At 53.5% G+C, this 26,982-nt stretch overlaps 1 protein-coding gene across 2 annotated transcripts in view; it reads left to right on the top strand.

Moving 5' to 3' along the window:
* The first annotated feature begins 6,541 nt into the window (after positions 1-6,541).
* RET (ret proto-oncogene) overlaps positions 6,542-26,982 on the top strand; it is a 61,080-nt gene continuing 40,639 nt past the window's right edge. For both annotated transcript variants that reach the window (XM_049696645.1, XM_004283823.3), the window contains exon 1: positions 6,542-6,807. In XM_049696645.1, coding sequence (XP_049552602.1) covers positions 6,741-6,807 — 67 coding nt within the window. In that variant the 5' untranslated portion in view covers positions 6,542-6,740. The remainder of the gene's footprint in view (positions 6,808-26,982) is intronic.

Here is a 26,982-nt window from a genome sequence, read left to right on the forward strand (position 1 = left end):
AAAGAGAAGCTTCCCTTGCTGAGGATCTCTGTATCCTTACGTTTAAAGGGCCGGAGGGAAAAGAAGGATTCTGAGCTTTTAAGAGAAAGTCTCTCAACAAAACACTTCCTGATGCTCGTCTGACACTAAAAACCTATTAAAGTCATAAACGTCTCCTGCAGAACACGTCTCAAAAATGTATTTATCTAAAGGGCATCTGTGTTTGGTCTCAAACTCAAACGCTCCAAATGTCAGGCCCCAGATGATTTATTTGGGGTGCCTTGTTCCCTCCTTGTGAGTCATCTTCCGGCTCCAGCCCCTGCTCCTGTCGCCCCTTCTGCTGATGCTTATAGACCAGACGGGCTCCCATTCACACTGAGAGGGCAGCCCAGAGGAAGAAGGGGCGCAAAGGGGTGTGAGTGTGCACACGGGTGACAAGCACTGATGCTGTCACCGCAGACGGCCACGCCCTTCCCTCCTGCCTCCTGAGCATACCTTGTGCCTCTGCCCAGGTTGTCCTCTTGGCCACGAGGGTCATTTCTCATGGCAGGTCACCCGACCGGCACTCTGAGTCCTCAGCAGGTCCCCACGCAGAGGGCTAGAGATAAATACAGCACAGTTAAACCAGGAAGCAGGACTTCCCTGGCGGTCCAGTGGTTAAGACTCTGCGCTTCCAATGCAGGGGGCGTGGGTTCCATCCCTGGCTGCGGAACTAAGATCCCGCATGCCTTGCAGCCAAAAAAACAAAAACCAGGACGCACACTGGGCCTCCTTCAGATTGTCTAGACGGAGCATTTGAGCACGGACTGGGGAGAGGGGTACTTTGGAGCTGAGACTTCTGAGCATTGAATAGGAGCTGAACAACAGAAGGGGCCAGGAGGAGGCATGAAGAGCTTCCCAGGCAGAAGGAACAGCCGGTGGAGGTCAGTGGCCAGAGAACACGTGGGGAGTCTGGGACCACGGAGGGGTGCTTGGGAGCAGAGGGACAAGGGCCCTGGAGAGGGGCCGGATGCTGAGCTCCCAGCACTAGCGAGCAGGCCCTTGGGTCTCAGGCTGTTGCACAGAGTCCCCTGACAGCCCTTCATCACCGCATCTTAATATGCACGAGCTCATCAGCCCCTTTCCAAAGAGGCCCCTGAGAGCAGGGCCCTGCAGGGCTCACTCTGCCTACAGGAAGCAGGGATTTCAGGAGGCATGGTCAGGCTTGGGGGCCAAGCCTGGAGGGGAACGGAAGATTCCCCAGGGCGAGTGAGAGAGCGTGCCCAGGGTGAACCCCAGCAATGCCACTGTCGTTCTGGGCAGGGGGGTGACTACAGCATCTTCAAACCACCAGGAAACAGAGCGGCAGCTGCTGGATCAGAGAGCCCACTGGGGCTGGTGAATCGGCAGGCTCTGATTTCTCCGCTCGCCCTCCAGTGGGGGAGCTTTGGGCTAGGAGCCTGCCCAGCCCCCAGAAGCCTCCAAGAGAGGCTGGGAAGGTGTTTCTTAGAGCATCAACGCCCAGCAAGTACACTAGCCACATATGACTATTTAATTTTATGTTATTATAAATTCAGTTCCTCGGTCACACCAGCCACACTTGGCCAGTGGCCATCGCGTTGGAGAGCAGAGGGCAGGAAGTTACCACCACTGCAGAACGTTCCACTGCACAGCGCTAGGGGATGAAGGCCTGGCTGGCCGGCTTCTCAGCAAGCAGGGAGGGGCCCCATCCGGGCTGGGTGGGGGGTCTTCAGCAGGACTGGGAGCCCCCAGTGCGCCTAAGCTCAGGTAGCAACCCTAGGGAGGTGCTGGAGAGGAAGCAAGGAGGGCACCCTAGATCTACCTGAGAACAGCGCCCCCTCCCACCTGGGGCAGCTGCAACAGCTGAGCGAGGTCTTCGGGGCACTTCCGGGGTGGGGGTGGGGAGAAGGGGGCAAGTAAGTGCTCTGCTTCTCCTGGGCCTGTCTGCAAGCACAGGGGACTGGGGGAGCCACCCAGGCTGTGCCCTCACACCCTGGCCCCACCCAAGGGCAGGTGGCTGGCCCCCCTCTCCCCCTCTCCTCCAGCTCACAGCGCACCGCCTCATCACCCGCAGGCCTGAGATGGATGTGGAAGTTGCACACTGTGCCTGGAGCTGCAGCTCACACCATCCTGGGCAGGGAGGCTTTGGAAGACATCGTAGGGTGTTAAGTCAACAGACTTCCTATTTGTCAGCACACCAAGAGCACAGCACGTTTTTTCGGCTCCAAAAGACTGCCCAGGTCAGAGTCTTCACTCTGCAGATCCTGCAGGCTGTAACCCTCTCAGAGACCAGAGCTGCATCTTCCAGAGGGGTGAGCTGAGGCTGCTGAGAAGATGCTATCATGGGGAGACAAAGGACGGCCCCCTGTCCCTGCTGGGGCAACGCAGGGAACTCCAGGGCACGTCCTGTCACCTCCCTGCTCCCTGCGGGCAGCGCTGTCCCCACAGCTCTGTCTTTGCCCAAAGTCAGCTCTCCAGGACATCCAGCCCTGATAAACACCCCGCCCCGTGTCTCACCCCATCTGGGGTCACTTCTGACTGTGCTGCATGTGTGCCTTACGTGTTGATGATTGTCCTTAAGAAGCACCCAGATTGTTTCGTTCACTGGACTTTGGAAAGGGTGCCTGGAATACAGTGAGTGCCCAGCAAATGTTTGTTAAATAAATGAACTTTTCAAGAAGAAGGGCAAATGGGAAACGTGCAGATCGGGTGAAATACAGACCCAAATATGGATTTTTAAGCAAAAACAAGTCTCAGCTTTATCCTAGTGGATCATTTTAGGTTCCATGACTGGGGAGGGGCATCCAGAGCTCCTCCCTGTGGACCCTGGTTGAACACCCCTCCCACAAAGCAGGCTCCCCTGCAGGGTTCTGGCTCAGACCCCCCCAGCTTTGTGATTCCGCCCTCCCACAGAACATGCTATCTGTCACCAGTTTTGTTTTGGTTTTTTTCACTGTGGCCCATAGACCAAATTGAGAAGCATCGTCCATCTTACCTGAAGGTTTTGTCATCTCAGTCTTGAAACCAGAGAAGTCGTAAATAGGTTTTGCGATGGTAAAGGGGAAGCTTCATTTTTCATTCACCTCTAGCTAGTAACTGATGGGGAGGTCCTCCTTCGCTCCCAGAAGCAAAAGGGAAAAGAAAGGGCTTCCCAGGGACAGGATAATTTGTCAGAAAGTTATGAGAGCACAAGCAGGGCTGTATAGGAAGTGTGTATTGAATGATATGACACACTGGCTTCTAATTGCTGCTGCCTTTCTGATCAATAATACATGTTTTCAAAAAGCCTTCTGTTTGCATTTACACAATGGACTGTAACTACTGCAAAGGATCCATTAAGACCTATTTTAAAAAGTGCATTCGTAAAAACTTGTCTAAATCTGCATTACAAGGCAGATTATGAAACTGCCTTGGGAGATGCTTTTTCCAAAAAGCATTCAGGCCGTATCTGCCAGACTCGCCAATTCAAGCTCCCTGTTATTACCACGCTCACTCGGGAGCCAGGATGGGCCTTCTCTTTGGTGTCCTTGAGGCAAGAGGCGGGCACTGCCAGGCCTGAGGCCCCGTCAGGTTCCAGTGGTACCCTCGGGCTGGGGACTCGGTGTGAGCAAGCCCCCCAAAGCCTCAGTGAGGCGTCAGCATGAATCAACCCACTGCTCCTGAATGTGTAAGTATACGCCCAGATAAGTGCTGCTGTGGCAGAGAGGACTCTGGGGCTCCAGGGTTCTCCCTCCTATCACTGAGAAAGCTGCAGGTCCTATGGGGAGGGCCAGAGAGAGGTGTTGGCTCCTACAGGCCGGTCTCACTGGCTGCCATCCCCATACAGGGTGTGATTCGTTACCTACACAGGTGGGGAGCCAGAGCTGAGGGCAGCAGACAGCTCGATGTAGGGACCACCTGCTTTCCGTGTCACCTTAGCAATGTCCACTGACCACTTTGGCCTCGGCCTCAGCATCACAGCTGATGGGAATCAATGGCGACAGTGACAGCTCATGCTGATTGCCGGGGACTCACCTGTCTTCAGGCACCTGGGGGGATGGAGCTCTGCCTTCCTGAGGCCCAGAGACATTGCAAACTTGCCGAGGTCACACAGACCAGAGACCCAGCCAGGATACAACTCAGAGCACACCTTCAACCTTCACACAATGTCACTGCCCCCAGCCTCCCACCCAGACAGCTCCTTGGACTTCAGAGAACCCTGGAAGAAGAGGAAAAAAAAAAAAAAAGCTCATTTTCTGGGGAGCCAGAAACTGTGCTGATTCTGTCAATGCTTCATTTGGGTTCAGCCTCACAACACTGCAAGGCAGTTACTATATCGTTATTTGCATGTTACAGATGAAGACGCTGAGGCCCCAGTGAGGCAGCTATCCTGGTTCTTGTGCTGGGGCAAAGGAATGGAGAAGAGATTCTTGCAGAGAATGGGAGGGAAGGAGGGGAATGAGGAGAAGGGGAGAGCAGAGGAAGGAAGAGGAAAGGAAGGTGGGGCAGGAAATTCAGAGGAGAAAAACAACTCCATTGAAGAACCCATGGAAGGGTGAGTAGGGCAGAGTTGAGGTCAGGCCTTGTCTGAGTCTCACAGGGGTGTCTCTTATGGATATGCAGGACCTGAGGTCAGCAAGCCAAGCACTTCACCTCTGTGCTTTCCTGGATCCTCCTCTGGTCAGATCTCTGGGCATGCGCGCGGGTGAGGGTATGCACCCATATCCCTGTACGTGAACACAGGTGTATGCGCATGTGGGTACAGGGGTACAACATATGAGGGTACAGGGGTACACATATGAGGCTCCCCAGACCTTTTTCTAAGAAGAGGGCAATGTCCCCAGCATAGTGTCAGATGTCCTCTCAAGACCCCCAAGGGTGGTGGAGGAGAGTGGAAGGGCCTGAGGACTGAAGAAGGGACACAGCCTCAAATGGGTCCTTGAGGTGGTCACACGGAGCACAACCAGACATCCAGCCTGACCCGTGTCAGCCAAGGCTTGGCCAGGGTGGTCCCTGGGGGGGCACAGGGGTGGGGCTGGTTGGAAGAATGGGCCAGGCCACCCCTCTTCCTTCTGCATTCTTCTGCCACAGGAGCCTGTTGGTAACAAAGAAGTTCCCCACAGGCCCTCCCTTCCCAGTCAGGTCCCTTCCCTGTGCACAGGCCTGAATGTGCAGCCTTGGTAGTTGTTACTAGCACCAGAGGTAGGGCCTGTCTACACCCAGGGGAGTCCTCCACGGCCAACTCCGGCCCCATAAATCCAAGGGCTTGGGGCTCGGGGAGCGTGAGGCAGGCAACACAAGGTCTGGTGGCCGCAGGGTGGCTCTCCCGAGCTGGCAGCACTGTGCCCTGGCCTCCAGCCAGCAGGCCGGCTTGGACATCTCAGCCGGCAGAGCCCCCAGCCAGCCTGTCTTGGCAGCTCCTTCTCATGCCTGCGAGGGTGACTTCACTTTGACTTCATATCTGCAGAGTGATGTGCAGAGAGCCCTTATTCAGCCCTGAGCTCAGCCAGGCAAGAGGGCGGGGCTCTGTGCACAGCAGGAAGAAGAGACACTGAAATAGGGGCACCCCAGGCCTAGGTACCCTGGACCCTCCCACGCCAAGGCCCCTTAGGCTTGCATTCCTCTGTGCCTAGGTGAGGGCCAGACCACAAAAGGCAGCTAGCGGGTGGGAGTAGAACAGTGGACTTTTCCCACAGAGGCCTAGAGCTCACCTCCAACCTCCAGGACCCCCCATGCTGGGGACCGAGTCTTCCCTTTTGAGTACTGGATGTGTTTATGGACATCATTTCTTGGGGCAAAAATTAAATTCTTTGGGGCTCCAATTCCTCCTCGTTACTTGCTCTGCTACCCAGTCAGCCCCCCATCCTAAGAATTCTTCTGTTTGGTTGGGGAGAGGGAGTACCTACCCTCCAAGCACTCCATTAAGCCAGCTCCAGAGTCAGTTTCCTGGTTTCATTGGTTGGACCAGTCCTAAAGAGGCAGGTTCACAAACTAACCCTAGGACACCCCTAGAGCGACCGCGGACATTGGAAGCCACAGGCCAGGCTCACCCCTGGCGTGCGCAGAAAGCGCCCAGACTCCCCTTCCCCCACCCGGGCACTTCCCCTCCTCCCGCCTCCGGCCCCAAGAGAGGCCGCGCTCCCACCGCGCCTCCCCCCTCCGAGAAATGGCTGAGGATGCGCGCCGCGCCCGGAGCCTGGAGGCGGGGCGCCTGCCTAGTCTCCACGTCCACTCGGGCGCACCCCCGCATCCCCGTGGTTTCCCTGCCCTCTTTGGGCGGCGGGGAAGGTCGAAGCGCACAGACCGAGAGCGGGCGCATAGAGTGAGGAAGAGTGGCTGTGCGTGCGGAGGTGCGCGGATTGGGGCTGCGGCTGGCGGGCCGGTACCCCGGGTCCCGCACCTCGCCCCTACTCGCGCCCCGCCCGGCCCGCACCCCGCGTCCGGCACTGGTCTCCTAAACCGCGCCCCGCGGGAACCGCACCAGGCATCGCCTGGGCGGGTACCCAGTGCCCCGCCCTTACTCCGCACCCCGCCCGCCCCGCCCCCTCACCGCCCCGCCCCACCCCGCCCCGCCTCGCCTCAGGCCCCGCGACCGGAGCCCGGCGCGCAGCTGCGGAGAGTACCGTGGAGCCCGTGCCCCGACGCTTTGCGCCCGCAGTGTTCATCTCGTCCACCGCGTCCCGGCTGGGCATGGGGCAGCCCGGCTGAGCGCCGCACCCCGCCGCCGAGACCCCCAGCCCAAGCCACCGTCCCTCTCGCCGCGGCCCCAGCGTGCACCGGCGATGGAGAAGGCGACGGCCGGCACCGTGGGGCTGCGGTTGCTGCTGCTGCTGCCGCTGCTCGGCGAAGGTGAGTCCTGCCGGGGACTGGTGCCCGCAGCGGCCGAGGCGAAGTTGGCACCGCGCGCCGAGCGGCTGAGTGGACACATTCGGAAACGCCTTTCTGTTTGCGGTGGGCAGCGGGCTGCGCAGTTGCCGGCCGCCCGGGCTCGGCTGCGAGCGGGGTGGTGTGGTGGGCAGGGAGCCTCGGGCCCCGCGCACTGGGCGGGTCTCGGGCTGGAGCCGGACTCGGGTCGGAGCGGCACGCGGGCCGGGTGGCCGGGGTCGGTGCCCAGGGCCCTTGTCGCAGCCGCGCTCCCCAGCCTGGTGGCGCCTCGCACCACAGCAGCGTCTTGGAGCGAACCGAACGGAGCTTGTAGCCGTTTCGGTGCAGGTGGGGGAGGGCGGGTGAGGTAGCCCTAGAAAGTCTGCGACTTGGGCGGGGAGGAGTTGTGTTTCTGTAAAAGATTGCTCCGTCTTCGTTTCCTTGTCGCTCTACACGTCGGTGCATTCTTCCTCCAGCTCTGATACCCTGGCTAGCCGCGGGATGCGGAGGGGATCTGCTGTTTTGAAAAATGGTTGCTTTTCCCTTGTGCGTTTTTGCCGCTCTAGTCCTTAAAAAACCCAAAAGGCTGTGGTTTCTAGGGAGGCTGCCCTCGAGGGCCCGCTCGGACTGGCCCAGCGCAGCCGGCTGAGGGCCCGCTGTGGCTCCACTCCCACGCGCGGCTTCCGAGTCCCGCGCTGATGCCAAGCGGGGACACCTGAAGGTGCGGCCTTTGGGACCATTTGACGGCTCTGGGCCGACCTGTACCAAGTGCTTTTGACCATCCTGCAGTGGAGTAGGGCTGTGTGCCGCCAACATCGGTGCTGGGAGGATTAGATGTGGCCTTGCAAAGGCTGGTCACTGCCTCCACCCCCAAAACCCTGACGGGATGAGTGAACCCCAAGGCTGTCGAATCTTTGCCCGCCCCCCTGCCCACACACCACGAATTTTAGTTTCTCTCGAACTGTCCTTGACTTCCTCTTCTTCAGTACTCAGTATGCACCAAGTTTCCCTCTGAGAGAGGAGCTCTGGCCACCCTCCCCCTCTGCTTACAAAGGGCTTTCTCTCCCTGTGGCCTTTGGGAACAGAAGAGGTGGTGGTCCCCTGCGTCTGGCCCTGGGTCCTGCACAGACTGGGTTCCCAGGCCTGCCCAAGGCTTCATTTGTGTGACTGCATCTTGAGCTCAAGAGGCAGATACTGAAGCTAGAACGGGCCCCCAGCCCATCATAGGGAAGGCAGGGGAGAAACCCTTTCTTTGACCTGGGGAAGAATGGGGGAAAGCATCGGGAGTCTGGGGGTCTAGTGCTGTGAGGGGAAAACAGGCAGAAGGAGGCTGCAGGCAGGGCAGAAGTAAACACAAGGTGTTCAGAAGACCTCTTGTAACTCGGGGTTGCAACTTTGTAGTTGTGGGCGGGTGATCAGGTGTGAGCCGGAAGCCAGGGCGTGCTGGGCAGCCTCCGAAGCTTGTGGAGGATTTCCTGTGCCTGTCCCACGCTTAGTCAGGGGTCCCAGCTGAGGCCGTGGGGGGCTGGAGTTGGGGGGTAGGGGTGCGAGGGCAGCCTGTGACACTTGGCGGGAATGCAGGTGGCTTCTTCACAGCCTGGACGCATGGAGTTGGGTGATCAGAGAAAGGCTCTCCAATCCAGGGAAAGCAAGTCCCCCTGCCTCACCCACCCTCCCATGGGATGAGCAAGAAACCACGATTGGTAGCACTGGGGGTTGAGAGGTGGCCCCGCAATACCCAAGAGGAGACAACGGGCCCGTGGAGAGGCCTGCGGGCACCCTCTACCCGGAGTAGCAGTGCTGGAGCTGTTGAGCCTGGCTCTCAGTGAGCTGCTGCAGACCGCCACCAGTGAGCTGGGCCGCTGCTCCCACCCAGACTCGACCAGGCTGGGAGCAGCTCGGCCCCGGGGCGCCCTCTCGTGGACGCAGCCCTCCTGTGGCCAGACCTGTTGCCTGGGGGATGGGCCGGGTCTCCAGAGGAGGAAAGCCTTCCCGTGCTGGCCCAGACACCTCCCCGAGACGCGAAGCTCTCTTCTGTGCTGGGGGACTGATGAGAGGAGGGTAGGGAGGCAACCAGATGAAGAGGCAGCGGCCGGGGAAGGGAAGCACTGCCCCAGGGCTGGCAGGGGTGGGCTCGAGGGCCTAGGGATGCTCAGAGCAAGGTCCTGGGGCATAAACAGACCCTCACGGTGTGCCCCCCTCCTCGTGTACACACTCTCATTGTGTGTGAATGCACACACCTTCAGAAAAAGGTGCCAACCCAGACACAGACTCCCAGAGTAAGGCAGGACTCCTCACCCACACGCTGGTATCCGTGTGAGCGCACGCACGGCCCCCCCTCACACACACACTTGAATCCACGCTCACACACTCACACTCACTCTTGGTCATCACTAAGACACACTCCTGCCCTTTCTCAAGGATATGTGATCATGAGGCCTGTGGACACACACACACTCACGCAGCGTGGCTTGGCCCTTCCCACTCCACCCTCCCCCAGGGAACCCAGCCCCTCTCTCTGCCACTCACACACACTGGGACCCTCACATGTGTCCCCCCACAGGGACACCTGCCCCTCCCCGCTCATACTCAGGAGCACAGCCCATCAACCCTGGGTATCCTGGAACCAGAGCTAAAGAACTTCCATCTAAAAGTTGTTCTTAGAAGTTTCTGGCCTTTTGCTGCTCCAGCGCAGGTACAGGCATCCCCATGGCATGGATGAAGAAACTGAGCCCCAGCTTCTGGGGATCCCCCTGAATGTCTCAGGCTGACCCGTCACCCATCACCATCTCCCTGACCTCCAGCTGCTCCTCACCAGGCCTCATATCGCTCATCTTTCTGGCCTGGCTTCTTGGGTCCCTTTTTGCTCAGCACCTCTAGCCACAAGGAAAGACCTGCCCTCTCTGCGTGCACACCCTCTGGGCCTCTCACTCCCAGGTACTGAAGAAAGGAAAGCTGGCCACGACTTAGCAGCCCCCTCTCCAGGCTGCGGGGCCCACCCCTCTGCTGTTGGACCTGGGTTTGCCACTTTTGCCTGGACCGGCAGGTGCCCAGAGCAGCCCCTCAGCCAGGAGGGCTGCCCTGCTCACTTCTTTCTCTCCCTTTCAGCCCCTTCCCTCTTTGGCCAGAGATGAGTGGTGTCCTGCTCCACCAGGCTTGCCTGGGCCCAGCCTTCTCTCTCTTCCGCCCCAGCCCACTAAGCCACTCTGGCCTCTGGGAGCTGCCTGTGGCCCACACTGGCTGTCCTGGGCCCTAGCAGAGTCCAGCCGACTCAGGGACCAAGGGGCTGGGTCAGCTGGTGGGCTCCTCAGGGTGGGGTCTGTGAGCAGAAAGCAAATGGGGAAGTTTATTGAGACCATTGCAAAATTGCTTTTATTCTGCAGAATTGCTTTAGGGACAGCTAAGTAAATCACTGTTTCCTTGGTGGTGAGAAGAAAATGGGACGCATTCACCTAATGGGGAGCTAATGGCCTTTCAGCCAGGGGAGGAGAAAACTCATTTAAAATTATGGTATCTCTTAAACTGGAGCATGGGGTGCCAAGGGGAAGGGAGGGCCAGGAAGCTGCTGCTTCCTCTGAGGCCTTCCCGCCTCTGTGACTTGAGAGAGGACTCCTGCATCCCCTGGTCTTCACTGGATAAGGCTGATGCCAGCAGTAGCCACCCCCAGGGGGCTCATGGCCTGCTGGTCCCGTCCTGAGCACTGCCTGTCTGCTAGCTCACTGTATCCTCCCGAAACCCTGAGGGATGTAGCCTTATTTTCCCATTTCACAGGTAAGGAAACTGAGGCTCCCACAGCCTGTGAACTTGAATCCATGGAGAGGACTTTGTGTCTCCCCGCTCGGGTCCTCTGGGCCAGTGGCGGTGGGGACCAGGAGGGGTCCTGGGAGATGAAGGTGGCCCTGAGCCCACTCACCCACTGGTGACCCTCCTGCTCGGGGCTCCAGGGGCCCTGGGGACAACCTGGCCCGGGTCTGGGAGGGAAGTGTGCCACTGTGCTTCAGCACCTGAATCAGGAGCCCCTCGGGGTCTGGCTGATGCTCAGGTGGGACCACTGCTTTAGCTGATGTCTGGGAGTCCTGCAGGTCCGGGAACTGCCACCAGCTGGGGTCTGGTCATAGCCAGCCCCAGGGGAGGGGCGTGTGTCCTCTGGTGAGGCAGGAAGAGAGGCCTCTGTGCTGGTGGTATAGGCTGGATGTGTGGCCCCTGCACCCACCCTCTGCCTGGGGACCCAGAACCTGACAGACGCTACTGTGCTGAGGAGGGGCTGGACTTCAGGGCACATGGGTACAACCGTGTCTCCTTGTCCAAGAAAGGGCCCTCCTGCCCGGGGCTCCAGGACAGACTGGGAGAAGAAAGTGCCCAACTGGGAAAAAGGCAGAGCTGGAGAAGCGCCTCCCCAAACAGTAGTGATGCCTTCTGTCCTATAGGAGCGGCTGCATTTCGGCTGTGGAACCCCTTCCCCTTCCCGTGGGCGTGAGAGGGGGCGCTTCCTTGTGTGGGCGCAGTGTTCAGGCTCAAGCCCCCGTGTCCTCTCCTCCTTCTCGTGTTTTCTTCCTTCTCCTCGTTTTTTTCTTCTTCCTTCTCATTTCTGCAGTTGTTTTTCTGAGTGACTCAACAGTAACAGTAATAGTGATGGGCCCACAAACACTCCCCGAGGGACCACCTGCCGCCTGGGGAGCTTCTCCGGGGCTAGGGATGCACTCCGGGAGACAATGGAAGGTCCCTTTGACCTCAGAGCTGTCTCCCTGTAGGGAGAGATGGGCAGTAAAGGAGGCCCTAAGTAGCCACTTATCTCAAATGTATGGGTGTGATTTCAGACTGAGGTACACGGCAGGAGGCCGGCTGAGGGGTAGGGTGGGAGGGGATGGTGGGCAGCCAGGCGGGGAAGTGGCCCTCCTGGCCCTGGGCCGCAGGGGTGTGATGGCAGCGGGGGTCATCTTTTGCCGTCCCCCCCCCCATTTGCCTCCCCTGGGTTTTCAAGGGCCCATCTTCCGTGCTTTCTCGGTGGGGGTCCTTAACCCCTGGAAGGCTGGGGCATTGGTATGGCTCAGAGAGACCAGGCCCAGGATGTCCCTCTGAGGGCCGTGACCTGGGTGGCCTGGGGAGGGCGCTCCTGGGGGGCTTGAAGGGGTGGGAAGGCTCAGGCCTCCAGAACCCACACGGCTGTCCTCTCCCTGCCTCAGAGCAGCAGAGAGTTGCGGCGTGTTTAGGGGTTCAGGGGAGGCTGTAACTCCTGAGACAGGGCTCCATCGCACCTCAGAGGACCTTAGAGGATGGGGCCCTCTTCGGGCTGCAGCTCCAGGACACCTGGGAGCCCCTGTGGACGGGACCCTCGTCCTGCCCTCCTCCCCCTGCCTGGTCCTCCCACAGTCCACCTTCCCTGAGCTCTGGGGCCAGGTGACGCCTGGGCTTCATCAAGCTCTGGCCTCACAGCTATGTAATTGTGGGAGCCCCTGGGACCCGCTTCTGTCCCTGAGGCTGGAGGATATAAAGCCAGTGGCCCTCTGAGCTGTCCACTGGGCAAGGTGGGGGGCAGTGAGAGCAGCAGCGAGGTGCCACTGTTCCCTTAGCTCCTCCCCCACTGGAGCTGACACCCCCAAGAAAGCATGGTTGTGGGCGCATTGACGCCAATGGGACCTTGGGGGAGGCAGTTCAGGCGCCACCTGGGCCCTCAAGGAGAGCAGGTGGCCGGGCCCGAGCAAACACCTCTGTTTGCTTTCGCCTTGTGAGTGGCTCCACAGAGTGTAGCAGCCAGGGCACCTCTGCAGAAAGGTCACCTGTGCACCTGCACAGGTATGTGTCCACCTGGTGGTCCAGCTGGTGCAGGCTCTCCATGACATCAGCGATGCCTGGTGGGCTCTGGCAGGCAGGGACCAGTTCTGGGACCTGCTCAGGGGAGATGCCCGTGGGGGCCCCAGCCCCCCTCCCAGAGTTGGGTACTGGCGGTCGCACCTTATCACAGTCTTAAGCCTTCGCTCTTCTGACATGGGCTGCTACTGTCTGGGTTCCGCAGGGCCCTGGGCTCCAGAGAAGTACCTGAGGGGCAGGGTGGCAGGGAGAGGGAGGCAAAGCTCCGAGCTCTGCCCTGAGCACTGGCCCTGACCTGTGCTCTGATTGGAGAAAGGGTTCCGCTGCTAAAACAATCAGAAAGCCCCTGGCAAGACAGTGGATGTCAAAACTGGTTGCAGTCCCCCCCTCCCATGTGGCTATGGGATTGCCAGAAAATTCCGAGGGTTCTCACTCTTAACAAAAAGGGGAAAGGGAACAATGTAAGTTCCTAAACTTTAACTAACAGCCTGGAAAATGCTTGGGAAGATGTGCACTCTGTGTGCCAGGACCCGAGAGCGGGGTGAATGGGGGGTGACCTGGGGGCACACAGAGCGATGGTGGGAGTCTGAGTGGAGGGAAGGAGTTTACTCAGTTTCTTACTCAAACTTTCCTGCCTCTGAAACAGCCAAAGACACAGACAAAGTGAAGTGGTGGGAGACCCAGAAGCTGGGGGCAGCTCCTGGTGGGCTTTCTCCTTGCCTGCTCCCCGATCCTGCCCTTCCAGCATTGCCTGTGGGCCATCCACTGCTGTCTGTTCTCTTCTTTCTGGGAAGGAGAAAGGATGGAGTTGAGAAGCAGGACTCTGTTCCAGCCGCCACTTAGCCATGAAGTGGGCGCAGCACCCGCTGCCTCCTCACCTGTGGAAGCAGGATTAACACGCACTTAGCTCTGTGAGCACTAGCTTTGCCACTGGGAGGGGTTGAGCCTTGTCAGACGGGCACCTGCAGGTGGTCTCCGTAGGAGACTCATCCAGCAGGACCACACACGGGACTCCACAGAACCTCGTAAAGTCTCCACTGTGGACCCTCTCGAATCTTTGCTTCTGCAGCCTCCCACCCACCTGTATCAGTGAGCAGGAGAGACTGTGTACTTGGGGGTGACAGAAACCCCCAGTCTCAGCGTCTCAACACAGTCCGTTTGTCTCCTGTTCGTGGTGTCCCACCCCCCTGTCCCTGTCAGCCGCTCCACACCTGGCCGTGTGCACGGGGAGGGGCACAGAGCCCTGAGGAGCCAGGCCTGGAGGGGCCTGGGGCACTTTGCCCATGTCCACGGGCTGGTCTGTCACAGGGTCCTTCTCTCTGCAAGGGAGGCTGGCGCCCAGAACATAACATAAAATTAACTATCCTCGAGTGAATAATTCGGTGGCATTCAGTACATTCACAGTGTTGCATAGGCATCACCCCTGTGTAGTTCCAGAACATTTTCATCACCCCCAAAAGGAAACCCCATACCCATTAGGCAGTGTTGCCTAGTCCCCCCACCCCAGCCCCTGGCAGCTGCCCCTCTGCGTCTGTCTCTATGGACTTGTCTGTTTTGGATATTTAGTATAAATTGGCCTTTGTGTTAGACCCCTTTTACTTAGGTTGACGTTTTCAAGGTGCGTCCACATTGTAGCATGTATCAGTGCTTCGCTCCTTTCAAGGCTGAGCGATATCCCATTGCGTGCATGTATCACATTTATTTATTCATTCATCTCTTGGTGGACGTTTGGGCTGTTTACACCTTTTGGCTCTTGTGAATAGTGCTGCTGTGAGCATTTATGTGCAAATATCTGTTTGAGTCCCTGTTTTCAGTTCTCTTAGGTGTATACTTCGCAGTAGAATTGCTGAGTCATATGGTAATTCCACGTCTCATCTTTTGAGGAACCGGCAAACTGTTTTCCACAACAACTGAAACATTTTACAGTCCCACCAGCAGTATGTGAGGGTTCCAGTTTCACCACATCCTCACCAATCCTTGTTATTTTCTATTTATATTTTTAAATTGTATCCATCCTCCTGGGTACAAAGTGGTATCTCATGTGGGTTTGATTTGCATTTCCTTAATTATTGGTGATGTTGAGCATCTTTTGTGTGCTTCTTGGCCGTTTGTATCTTCTTTGGAGAAGTGTCTATTCAGGTCCTCTGCCCATGTTTTAATTGGGTGGGTGTGTCTGTTTGTTGTTGAGTTTGCTCTATCAAATTTCCACCAAGTGTTGCAGATCAGTTTTTGTCCAGGGACATTTCAGTGTCTGAGCCGGAGGTCCCTTTTGAAGAGGACATGGGTTCCTCCAGTGTCCTTCTGTGGGGGCTGAGTCACCATGACCCCACTGGGACCCTGAGGACATTCTCAGAAGACCCGGACCCTAAAGCCACATTGAGCTCCAATGTCCCAGAAGCAGTGGTGTCACATCTTGTATGTGAGGTGCCAATGCCCAAAGACCATCCTGTGAAGGACCCAGGGGGTGGGAGGAAGGGAGGGGTTCTGGGAACCAATGACCCATCCTGCCCACCTGACAAGGTAGGACTCAGCAGCAGGGGAACCCAGGGCTGCCCTGTCTTGCTAAACTCTCAGTCCAGACTCTAAAAATAACCAGGCGGATCTGGTGTAAGTTGATTACCGTAATTGCAGCTGTGTGATGTCATGCTGCCAGTCCCTTGAGGCCGTTTTCCCGGGACAGCAGAACGTACCAAGGCAGTGCAGTCCACCCGCCACCGAGAAGCTTGCACCCAGAAGCTGCATGAGTGCTGGGGTTAGCAGGAAGCCTTTGTGGGCCCAGGCAGGTCTGATTCAAGAGTCAGGGAGGGAGAAAGGAGAACTGGCTCTGGCTTCTACCAGCAGGTGCTCTGTCCCAGCAGTGCTTCTAGGGAGGGGTTCCTATCCCAGTTCACAGCTGGGAACAGACCCAGAGAGGCTGAATGCCGAGCTGGCCATACAGCAGGGCAGTGAAGGAGCACGGCTCTGGCCTGCCTCTGCCCTTGTCTCTCTGCTTCCGCAAGTCATACTGAAATCTCTCCTTTGTATCTAGACCCACTTCTCAAGGTGGTACTAGGACCTGACAGGGGCAGGGTGAAGGACCCTCAAGGCTCTCTTCTGTGTCCAGCGGGCAAGGGCACGTCAGGCCCCCAGCCTCCATGGGTGCCCACGCACACAGCAGCCATGTCTGTGTCTGTACCTGTCAGGCGGGCGCTGGCTGAGCGCCACCTGGTCATGCCTTCCTGGGCCTTCGCCCTCTTTCACTGAGACGTGAAAGAGCAAATTTACATGAGGGGCTTATAGGGACTCCTGCCTTTTCGAGGAGGCTGAAGGAGGCTGTGGATGGTTATTTATGGTTGCATTTTCAGCCTGGTTAGCAAGCAGGTGGGTGGGTGGCCCGGAGTCCAAGGTCATGGTGCCCTGGTTTTTCCGCACACATGTGCACGACCGTCACTGAGCAGAGGAGCCTGGTGGCCACAAACACTGGGCTGGGTGGGACCCTCGGCTTAAGTCCTGGCTCACTCTCTGTGTGGCCTTGGGCAAGGTAGCCTTTCTCTGCCTTGGTTTCCCCTTCTGTAAGACACGGAACAAAGTTGTCTTTGTTACCTCTGGCTGTCGTTACCTCTGGCAGATGTCGTGTTGATTAAGTGGGACAACGTGCTAGAACAGGGCCTCTCGGGAAGAATGTAGAAGGCTCGCCGGTTAATGTTGAATCAGGGCAAGAGGGGTGCTGGGGGAGGGGCAGAGATGGGCAGGACCACCTCTGTCTGAGGAGCTCTGGATAGGTGGGGTGACAGATTTAAGTCTGAATCGCAGTGCCCTGCTGGGTGGGAGAGGGGACGGTTGCCCAAGCAGTGGCACCAGGGTCCAGGCCGGGGATGTCCTGACCCATCACCCCCATGCCGGGGCTGGGGCTGCAGGGCACAAGAGCCCTGGAGCCGAGCGAGCCTGGTGACCCGCACAGTCATCAGCAGGCCACTTGGGTGGCCAGTCTTTTTCCAGCCAGGCCTTGCCCTGGGTAAGAAATTAATTGTAACCTAATTGGCAGTTTCCTTTGCACAGAAGCCGGAAAGAACTGCCAGTGAGGCTGGTGATTCACTCGGCATCAGCTGGGAAATCACATTTGGGCAGGAGCGTCCATCATCTGAGCGAGGCCTCTGCATCTGGCCTGGGCGGGTGGGGAAGCGTGGGTGGTGGCCCCGGGTGCGTGCTGGGTGCAGCCTGGGCCCCAGGCCTCTGGGAGCAGAAGGCTGGGGCTTGTGTGCCGGGGATGAGTCTGGGCTGCTGGCACCCGGGCTGCCGGGCTGCAGACCTCGGCTGCATGCCTCACTCCCCCAAACTCCAGCCTCGCCCTGATGCCTTCCCCACTCTCAGCAGAGGGCTGCGTGCATGGCGTGGTGGAGTGTCAGGGGACCCGGGCCTGGTTGCGGTTCCGCTCTGAGGGCAAGAGGTGAATTGTGTTTCCCAGTGTTGGATGGGGAGAGTGAGGTCTACAGCGAGAGCTCAGGCAAGGTGTGCATGGCAGAGCTTTTCGCACGTGTGGAGGAGGCTGCCTGTCCGTGCAGGGCCGGTGGGGCCTCTGGGGCACAGGCTGGCCCTCAGGTCTCTCCTCCTCCGTCCAGCTGCTCTTACAGGCCACCGGCCGCCCTGTCCAGCCAGGGCCCAGGAAGACGGGCGTCCGGGGAGACACTGCACCCCCACATGGGGTCCCCTGCCCTCCCCACCACGGACCACACAGAGAGGGCTCAGGCTGGAGGGATGATTGTGGGAAGGGCCCAGAGAGCTGTGCTGTGTGCGAAGCCGCAAACCAGACAGGCAGGCAGGAGTGTGGGCTCTGTACCAGGCAGAACTCTCAGGAGCATGGAGAGCCCTGGGCACCCAGTGTGTGCCAGGATGGCTGCTTGCTCCTCCTTGTGTGTGGGCCCAAGCAGCTGGCCCTCGCTGGGTGCCCAGGCCAGACCAGGAAGGCCACTCAGACTTGTGGCCACCCCAGCACGTGCTGCCCACTGAGGGCTGCTGGCAGCATTTGGGGGAGAAGAAATTTACGGCTGGAATCAAGGCTGCACTAGTGGTGACTGCTGTCGTCATTGGGCGTCAGGGCAGAAGATAGCCCTGGCATTTACTGAGCGCCCAGTGTATGCAGTAAGCTGGCCATCTGTTGGGTACGCCTGCAGAGGCTAGAGTTTTCTCCATGATTTTGTAGACAAAGGCTTCAATTCGCAGCATCAGGACTGGGACAAGCTGTCAGATTCCCCCCTCAGGGAGACATTGGCTTGTGACTGAGTACAGCTGAGCTGAGCCAGGGACCCATGGACAGAGGCAGCTGGCTCTCAAAGTGAGCTGTCTGGGCTTCCCTGGTGGTGCAGTGGTTGAGCATCCGCCTGCCAATGCAGGGGACACGGGTTCAAGCCCTGGTCCGGGAAGATCCCACATGCCGCAGAGCAACTAAGCCCGTAGGCCACAGCTACTGAGCCTGTGCTCTAGAGTCCGCGAGCCACAACTACTGAAGCCCACACACCTGGAGCCCATGCTCCGCAACAAGAGAGGCCACCGCAATGAGAAGACCGCGCACCACAACAAAGAGTAGCCCCTGCTCGCCGCAACTAGAGAAAGCCCGTGAGCAGCAACAAAGGTCCAGTGCAGCCAAAAATTAATTAATTTTTTTAAAAAAAGGTGAGCTTCCTGTGGATGTCAAATTACTAGAGCCCACCCAGGCCTTCCCTTCACACCTCCTCTGTGCCAGGCATCAGGCAAGGTTGTGGGGATGCAGTGGTGAGCAAGACAGGCCCAGTGCTGGCCCTGTGGGTCTTTGCAGTCTCTGCTTCTTTTAGCATCAGGTCGGTGCTCTGGGAGTGAAGGGGGGAAAGGCCAGCATGGCTGGGGGAACGCGGGGAGAGGGCTGAGCTGGGCAGGGGCTTGCCCAGGAGAGAGGATGGGGTGGGGGACCACGTACCCGGGGGTCGTGGGCAAGGCTGGGAAGAGTGAGCACGAGGTCCGGAGCCAGGGTACCACAGTGGGACCTGCAGGCATCGGGTGCAGGAAGCCCAGCGAAGGGCTCAGAAAGACACCTGGGAGCAGGCGTGTGTGGTGGCTGCCCGGGGCAGGCGGGAGGCCAGGAGCCCTCTGAACCCTGGGTGCAGAGAAGGCAGGAGGAAACTGAGTTGTTGGGCAGGGTGCACTGAGTGGTCACACAGGACTTCTGGGGTTGGCACCTTGGCACATGTGGGGAGGAGGTGTGGCCACACAGGCAGAGGGAAGGGCTCTGAGCCAAACTCAGCTGACCTGGGACTGGGCTCCGCCTTCTCTGTGGGGAGAGCCAGGGCCAGGGCCACGTCATGACTACTGACTGTGGGTTCAGGCCCTGTGACCTCTGTGGGCCCCTTTCCCCATGAAAAAGTAGGATTATATTTCATGACTATTAATATAAAGGCAAATATAATCCAGGCTGCTTTATTGTTACACAGTCCTTATTATTACATTTTTTTCTTCCTTCTGACTTTAACATCAACTAAAACATTTGTGTGGGCCCCTGGGCACTGTGCCCACTGTGTGCACTGAGGCAGTTAGAGTGGGAAGCGCATGCCCCAGCATCTGCAGTGTCGGTGCCTATTGGAAATGGAGGACCCCTGGGACTCTGGCACTAAGGGTGGGCCCACATGGCCAGGCTTGTGTGTGCCCTCTCCCAGTGGATGGTGAGCCCCTCAGCCATTCAGGTCTCTCCTGTACCTGGGTACTGTGGTGCTGTGAGCCAAGGCAGGAACCACAGCAGAAACCTGCAGTGCACAGGCATTTACCTGGCTGGTGGCAGGCAGCCAGGGCAGCGTGGGTGGGATGCCAGATGGAGCCAGGAATTTACTGGTTCTGTTCTTACTCGGTTCTAAAGGAAGAGTTGTGGGCACATCTTTAAAACATACGTGACACCAAAGCACAGGCAGCAAAAGAAAAAATAGATAAATTGTATTGCGTCAAAATTTAAAACATCAAAGGACACAGTCAACAAAGTGAAAAGGCAGCCTGTGAAATGGGAGAAAATATTTGCAAATCGGCTGTCTGATAAAAGGTTACTATCCAGAACATATAAAGAACTACAACTCAACAACAGCAACAAAACCCAATTCAAAAATGGGCAAAACGGGACTTCCCTGGCAGTCCACTGGTTAAGACTTCACCTTCCAATGCAGGGGGTGCAGGTTCCATCCCTGGTTGGGGAGCTAAGATCCCACGTGCCTTGCTGCCGCAAAACCAAAACACAAAACAGAAGCATTATTGTAACAAATTCAATAAAGACTTTAAAAAAAAATGGGCAAAGCACTTGAACAGACATTGCTCCTGAGAAGAAGTAGCCAGTAAGCACATGAAAAGATGCTCAACATTACTGATCATTAGGGAAATGCAAATCAAAACCACAGTGTGATATAACCACACACCCATTAGGTTGGCTACTGTCAAAAAAAATGGCAATGAAATTGAGTTATTTGTAATGAGCTGGATGGACCTAGAGTCTGTCATACAGAGTGAAGTAAGTCAGAAAAAGAAAAACAAATACCGTATGGTAACACATACATATGGAATCTAAAGAAAAAAAAAAAGGTTATGAAGAACCTAGGGGCAGGACAGGAATAAAGACACAGACGTAGAGAATGGACTTGAGGACATGGGGAGGGGGAAGGATAAGCTGGGACGAAGTGAGAGAGTGGCATGGACTTATATATACTACCAGAAGTAAAATAGATAGCTAGTGGGAAGCAGCCACATAGCACAGGGAGATCAGCTTGGTGCTTTGTGACTACGTAGAGGGGTGGGATAGGGAGGGTGGCAGGGAGACACAAGAGAGAAGAGATATGGGGATATATGTATAGGTATAGCTAATTCACTTTGTTATAAAGCAGAAACTAACACACCACTGTAAAGCAGTTATACTCCAAAAAAGATGTTTAAAAAAATGGCAAATCACAAGTGTTGGCAAGGATGTGGAGAAATTAGAACCCTTTATTCACTGTTGGTGGGAATGTATAATGGTGCAGCCACTGTGAAAAACAGTGTGAAAGTTCTTCAAAAACTCAAAAATAAGATTACCATATGATCCAGCAATTCCACTTCTGAGTATACACTGAAAATCAAGGTCTCAAAGTGATATTTGTATGCCCATGTACATAGCAGAATTATTCGCAATAGCTAAAAGGTGGAAGCAACCCAACTGTCTATCAGTGGATGAATGGATAAACCAAATGTGGTATATCCATACAACAGAATACTATTCAGCCTTCAGAAAGGAAGGAAATTCTGATACATGCTACAACATAGATAAACCTTGAGGACATTATGGTAAATGAAATTAAGCCAGTGACAAAAAGCCAAATGCTGTATGATTCCACTCGTATGAGGTACCTGGAGTAGTCAGATTCAGAGACAAAATGTCACATGGTGGTTGCCAGGGGCTGGAAGAGGTGGGGAATGGGACTTAGTGTTTAATAGGTGTAGAGTTTCAGTTTTGCAAGATGAAAGAGTTCTGGAGATGATGGATGGTGGTGGTGGTTGAAAAACAATGTGAATTTATTTTAATGACACTGAAATGTACACTTAATGGTTAAGATGGTACGTTATGTTATGTGTATTTTACCACAATTAATTTTAAAAACTAGGATCCTCTTTACCCCCAAATTCATTATGCTCAGTAGAGCCTTCCCTCATCTGTGCTTTTTTCCTAAGAGCAAAATTACATTACAATCCCTTGCAAAGCCAGCCTCCAGCTGGGACAAAGCATCGAGATGCTGGTGTGTGAACATAATGCAGGGTGACCCTGCCTGAGAGTGCACACGTGTGTGTGTGTGTGCGTGTGCACGTGCACATGTGTGAACGAGCACACATGTTCTGCCTAACGTCTCCAAGTGACAGTGTTCCTCAGTTACCAGTATGTCATTTCCTGAGCCAGGGTCAGTGATTTTGTTCTCAGCTGTTCTCATGGCTGTTTGCTCAACACCAACTGCTGGCCTCACTAAGGCGGCTAGTGCGCTAAAGGGCACCTGCGTGCTCCACGAGAGCCTTGTGAGCACAGGAGGGGCATCCACGAGGCTCCATCCAGCTCATCCTGCTGCTGACCATCCACCTATGGCTCCCAGACCAAGCCAGAGTGTCATAGCCAAGTCTGATCTGATCTGAACCACCTCCCTGGCCCCACCCCCTCTCCTATCCCCAATTCTGACCATTTCCCAAATGTGCCCAACCGTTACCCACATGTGTTCATGAAACCATTTATGTATCAGTTTGTTCCTTCCTTGATTCATTCATTGGTTCACTTATTAGTTTGTTCTGTCAGACAGTTCTTTCAGGCAGAGGGTGACATGATTTGACTAACCCTGGCTGCTCTGGGGCAAGTGGGCTGTGGGGTCAAGAGTGGGCTCAGGGAGACGGGTTGGCATCATGGTGTTGTCCAGGTGAGCGAGGTGAGGGTGCACAGCAGCTTGGGCGGGGGGTGGCAGAGGGCAGTCTGTGGGCTGGTGTAAGGGATGGAAGAGGGAAGGGCTCAGAGTGAGTCTGAGGTGCATGGCGCCTAGACTGGGGTGGGGAGGCTGTGTGGTTCTCTAAGCTGGACTGAGACAAGGGAGAGGATGGAGCAAGTTGGTAGGGGTGCATGTAGCACTCAGGAGGAGGTCAGGGCTGGTGAACGTGGCAGTCCTCAGCCCAGAGGCAGTCATTCGAGCCATGGGACTGGCTGCCGTTTGCTAGAGGAGAATCTGGAGAGAGAGCACCCAGAGGATAAGCCAAGAAGGAGGAAAGGCACATGGGCGTGAGCAGGCTGGCTAATAGGAGTGAAACTGGAGAGCACCAAACACAGGAGGTCCTAGAAGCAACCAGAGAGAAGAGAGAACACCAAGGAGGGACAATTAGAATAAGCACAGAGCTTTCAGAAGCAGGGCAGCAGAAACATGCCTTTGAAGGACAGAATAACAGTCCTGCAGAATTCTCTACCCAGCAAAAGTGCCTTCCAAGAATGAGGTAAAAGGAGATAGGCAACATTCCAGAAAAAATTCAGAATAATGATAGTGAAGATGATTCAGGACCACGGAAAAAGAATGGAGGCAAAGATCAAGAAGATGCAAGAAATGTTTAACAAACACCTAGAAGAATTAAAGAACAAACAGAGATGAGCAACACAGTAACTGAAATGAAAAATACACTAGAAGGAATCAATAGCAGAATAACTGAGTCAGAAGAACGGATAAGTGACCTGGAAGACAGAATGGTGGAATTCACTACCACGGAACAGAACAAAGAAAAAAGAATGAAAAGGAATGAAGACAGCCTAAGAGACCTCTGGGACAACATTAAATGCAACAACATTCGCATTATAGGGGTCCCAGAAGGAAAAGAGAGAAAGGACCCGAGAAAATATTTGAAGAGATTATAGTCAAAAACTTCCCTAACATGGGAAAGGAAAGCCACCCAAGTTGAGGAAGCGCAGAGAGTCCCAGGCAGGATAAACCCAAGAAGAAACATGCTGAGACACACAGTAATCAAATTGACAAAAATTAAAGACTAAGAAGAATTATTGAAATCAACAAGGGAAAAATGACAAATAACATACAAGGGAACTCACATAAGGTTAACAGCTGATTTCTCAGCAGAAACTCTACAAGCCAGAAGGGAGTGGCAAGATATATTTAAAGTGATGAAAGGGAAGAACCTACAACCAAGATGACTCTAACCGGCAAGGATCTCATTCAGATTCAACAGAGAAATCAAAAGCTTTACAGACAATCAAAAGCTAAGAGAATTCAACACCACCAAACCAGCTCTACAACAAATGCTAAAGGAACTTCTCTAAGTGGGAAACACAAGAGAAGAAAAGGACCTACATAAACAAACCCATAACCATTAAGAAAATGGAGTAGTAACATACATATCGAAAATTACCTTAAACATGAATGCATTAAATGCTCCAACCAAAAGACACAGGCTCGCTGAATGAATACAAAAACAAGACCCATATATATGCTGTCCACAAGAGACCCACTTGAGACCTAGGGACACATACAGACTGAAAGTGAGGGGATGGAAAAAGATATTCCATGCAAATGGAAATCAAAAGAAAGCTGGAGTAGCAATACTCATATCAGATAAAACAGACTTTAAAATAAAGACTGTTACGAGAGACAAGGAAGGACACTACATAATGATCAAGGGATCAATCCAAGAAGAAGATATAACAATTATAAATATATATGCACCCAACATAGGAGCACCTCAGTACATAAGGCAACTGCTCACAGCTCTAAAAGAGGAAATCAACAGTAACACAATAATAGTGGGGGACTTTAGCACCTCACTTACACCAATGGACAGATCATCCAAACAGAAAATTAATAAGGAAACACAAGTTTTAAATGACACAATAGACCAGATAGATTTAATTGATATTTATAGGACATTCCATCCAAAAACAGCAGATTACACTTTCTTCTCAAGTGCACACAGAACATTCTCCAGGATAGATCACATCTTGGGTCACAAATCAAGCCTCAGTAAATTTAAGAAAATTGAAATCATATCAAGCATCTTTTCTGACCACAACACTATGAGATTAGAAATCAGTTACAGGGAATAAAACGTAAAAAACACAAACACATGGAGGCTAAACAATACGTTGCTAAATAACCAAGAGATCACTGAAGAAATCAAAGAGGAAATCAAAAAATACCTAGAGACAACGAAAACACGACGTTCCAAAGCCTATGGGATGCAGCAAAAGCAGTTTTAGGAGGGAAGTTTATAGCTATACAAGCCTACCTCAAGAAACAAGAAAAATCTCAGTCTAACCTTACACCTAAAGGAACTACAGAAAGAAGAACAAACAAAACCCAAAGTTAGCAGAAGGAAAGAAATCATAAAGATCAGAGCAGAAATAAATGAAACAGAAACAAAGAAAACGATAGCAAAGATCAATAAAATAAAAGCTGGTTCTTTGAGAAGATAAACAAAATTGATAAACCATTAGCCAGACTCATCAAGAAAAAGAGGGAGAGGACTCAAATCAATAAAATTAGAAATGAAAAAGGATAAGTTACAACAAACACCACAGAAATACAAAGCATCCTAAGAGACTACTGCAAGCAACTCTATGCCAGTAAAATGGACAATCTGGAAGAAATGGACATTCTTAGAAAGGTATAACCTTCCAAGGCTGAACCAGGAAGAAATAGAAAATATGAACAGACCAATCAAAAGCAATGAAATTGAAACTGTGATTAAAAATCTTCCGACAAACAAAAGTCCAGGACCAGATGGCTTCACATGTGAATTCTATCAAACATTTAGAGAAGAGCTAACACTCATCCTTCTCAAACTCTTCCAAAAAATTGCAGAGGAAGGAACACTCCCAAACTCATTCTGTGAGGGCCACCATCACCCTGATACCAAAACCAGACAAAGATACTACAAAAAAAAAAAAATTACGGACCAATATCAGTGATGAATACAGATGCAAAAATCCTCAACAAAATACTAGCAAACAGAATCCAACAACACATTAGAAGGATCATACACCATGATCAAGTGGGATTTATCCCAGGGATGCAAGCATTCTTCAAATCAATCAATGTGATACACCATATTAACAAATTGAAGAATAAAAACCATCTGATCATCTCAACAGATGCAGAAAAAGCTTTTGAGAAAGCTTTTGTCATACATCCATGTATGACAAAAACTCTCCAGAAAGTGGGCATAGAGGAAACCTACCTCAACATAATAAAGGCCATATACGACAGACCCACAGCAAACACCATTCTCAATGGTGAAAAACTGAAACCATTTCCTCTAAGATCAGGAACAAGACAAGGATGTCCACTCTTGCCACTGTTATTCAACATAGTTTTGGAAGTCCTAGCCATGGCAATCAGAGAAGAAAAAGAAATAAAAGGAATCCAAATTGGAAAAGAAGAAGTAAACTGTCACTGCTTGCAGATGACGTGATACTACACGTAGGGAATCCTAAAGATGCCACCAGAAAACTACTAGAGCTGATCAATGAATTTGGTAAAGTTGCAGGATACAAAATTAACGCATAGAAATATCTTGCATTCCTGTACACTAATGATGAAAAATCTGAAAGAGAAATTAAGGAAACACTCCCATTTACCACTGCAACAAAAAGAATAAAATACCTAGGAATAAACCTACCTAGGGAGACAAAAGACCTGTATTCAGAAAAGTATAAGACACTGATGAGAGAAATTAAAGATAATGCAAACAGATGGAGAGATATATACAATGTTCTTGGATTGGAAGAATCAATATTGTGAAAATGACTATACTACCCAAAGCAATCTACAGATTCGATGCAATCCCTATCAAATTACGAATGGCATTTTTTTGCAGAACTAGAACAAAAAAATTTTAAAATTTTTATGGAAACACAAAAGACCCTGAATAGCCAAATTAGTCTTGAGGGAAAAAAACAGAGCTGGAGGAATCAGACTCCCTGACTTCAGACTATACTACAAAGCTAATCAAGACAATATGGAACTGGCAGAAAAACAGAAATATAGATCAACGGAACAGGATAGAAAGCCGAGAGATAAACCCACACACCTATGGTCAACTAATCTATGACAAAGGAGGCAAGGATATACAATGGAGAAAAGACAGTCTCTTCAATAAGTGGTGCTGGGAAAACTGGACAGCTACATGGAAAACAATGAAATTAGGATACTTCCTAACACCATACACAAAAATAATCTCAAAATGGATTAGAGACCTAAATGTAAGACCGGACATTATAATGCTCTTAGAGGAAAACATAGGAAGAACACTCTTTGACATAAATCACAGCAAGATCTTTTTGATCCACCTCCTAGAGTAATGGAAATAAAAACAAAAATAAACAAATGGGACGTAATGAAACTTAAAAGCTTTTGTAAAGCAAAGGAAACTACAAACAAGATGAAAAGACAGCCTTCAGAATGGGAGAAAAAATTTCAAATGAATCAACAGACAAAGGATTAATCTCCAAAATATATAAACAGCTTGTGCAGCTCAATATTAAAAACACAGGGCTTCCCTGGTGGCGCAGTGGTTGAGGGTCCGCCTGTGGATGCAGGGGACACGGGTTTGTGCCCCGGTCCGGGAAGATCCCACATGCCATGGAGCGGCTGGGCCCGTGAGCCATGGCTGCTGAGCCTGCGCGTCCGGAGCCTGTGCTTCGTGACGGGAGAGGCCACAACAGTGAGAGGCCCGCGTACCACAAAAAAAAAAAATCATAAAAACAATCCAAATCCAAAAGTGGGCAGAAGACCTAAATAGACATTTCTCCAAAGAAGATATACAGATGGCCAAGAAGCACAACATCACTAATTATTAGAGAAATGCAAATCAAAA

The sequence above is a fragment of the Orcinus orca genome, chromosome 14 (genome assembly GCF_937001465.1).
Source record: "Orcinus orca chromosome 14, mOrcOrc1.1, whole genome shotgun sequence".
NCBI lineage: Eukaryota > Metazoa > Chordata > Mammalia > Artiodactyla > Delphinidae > Orcinus > Orcinus orca.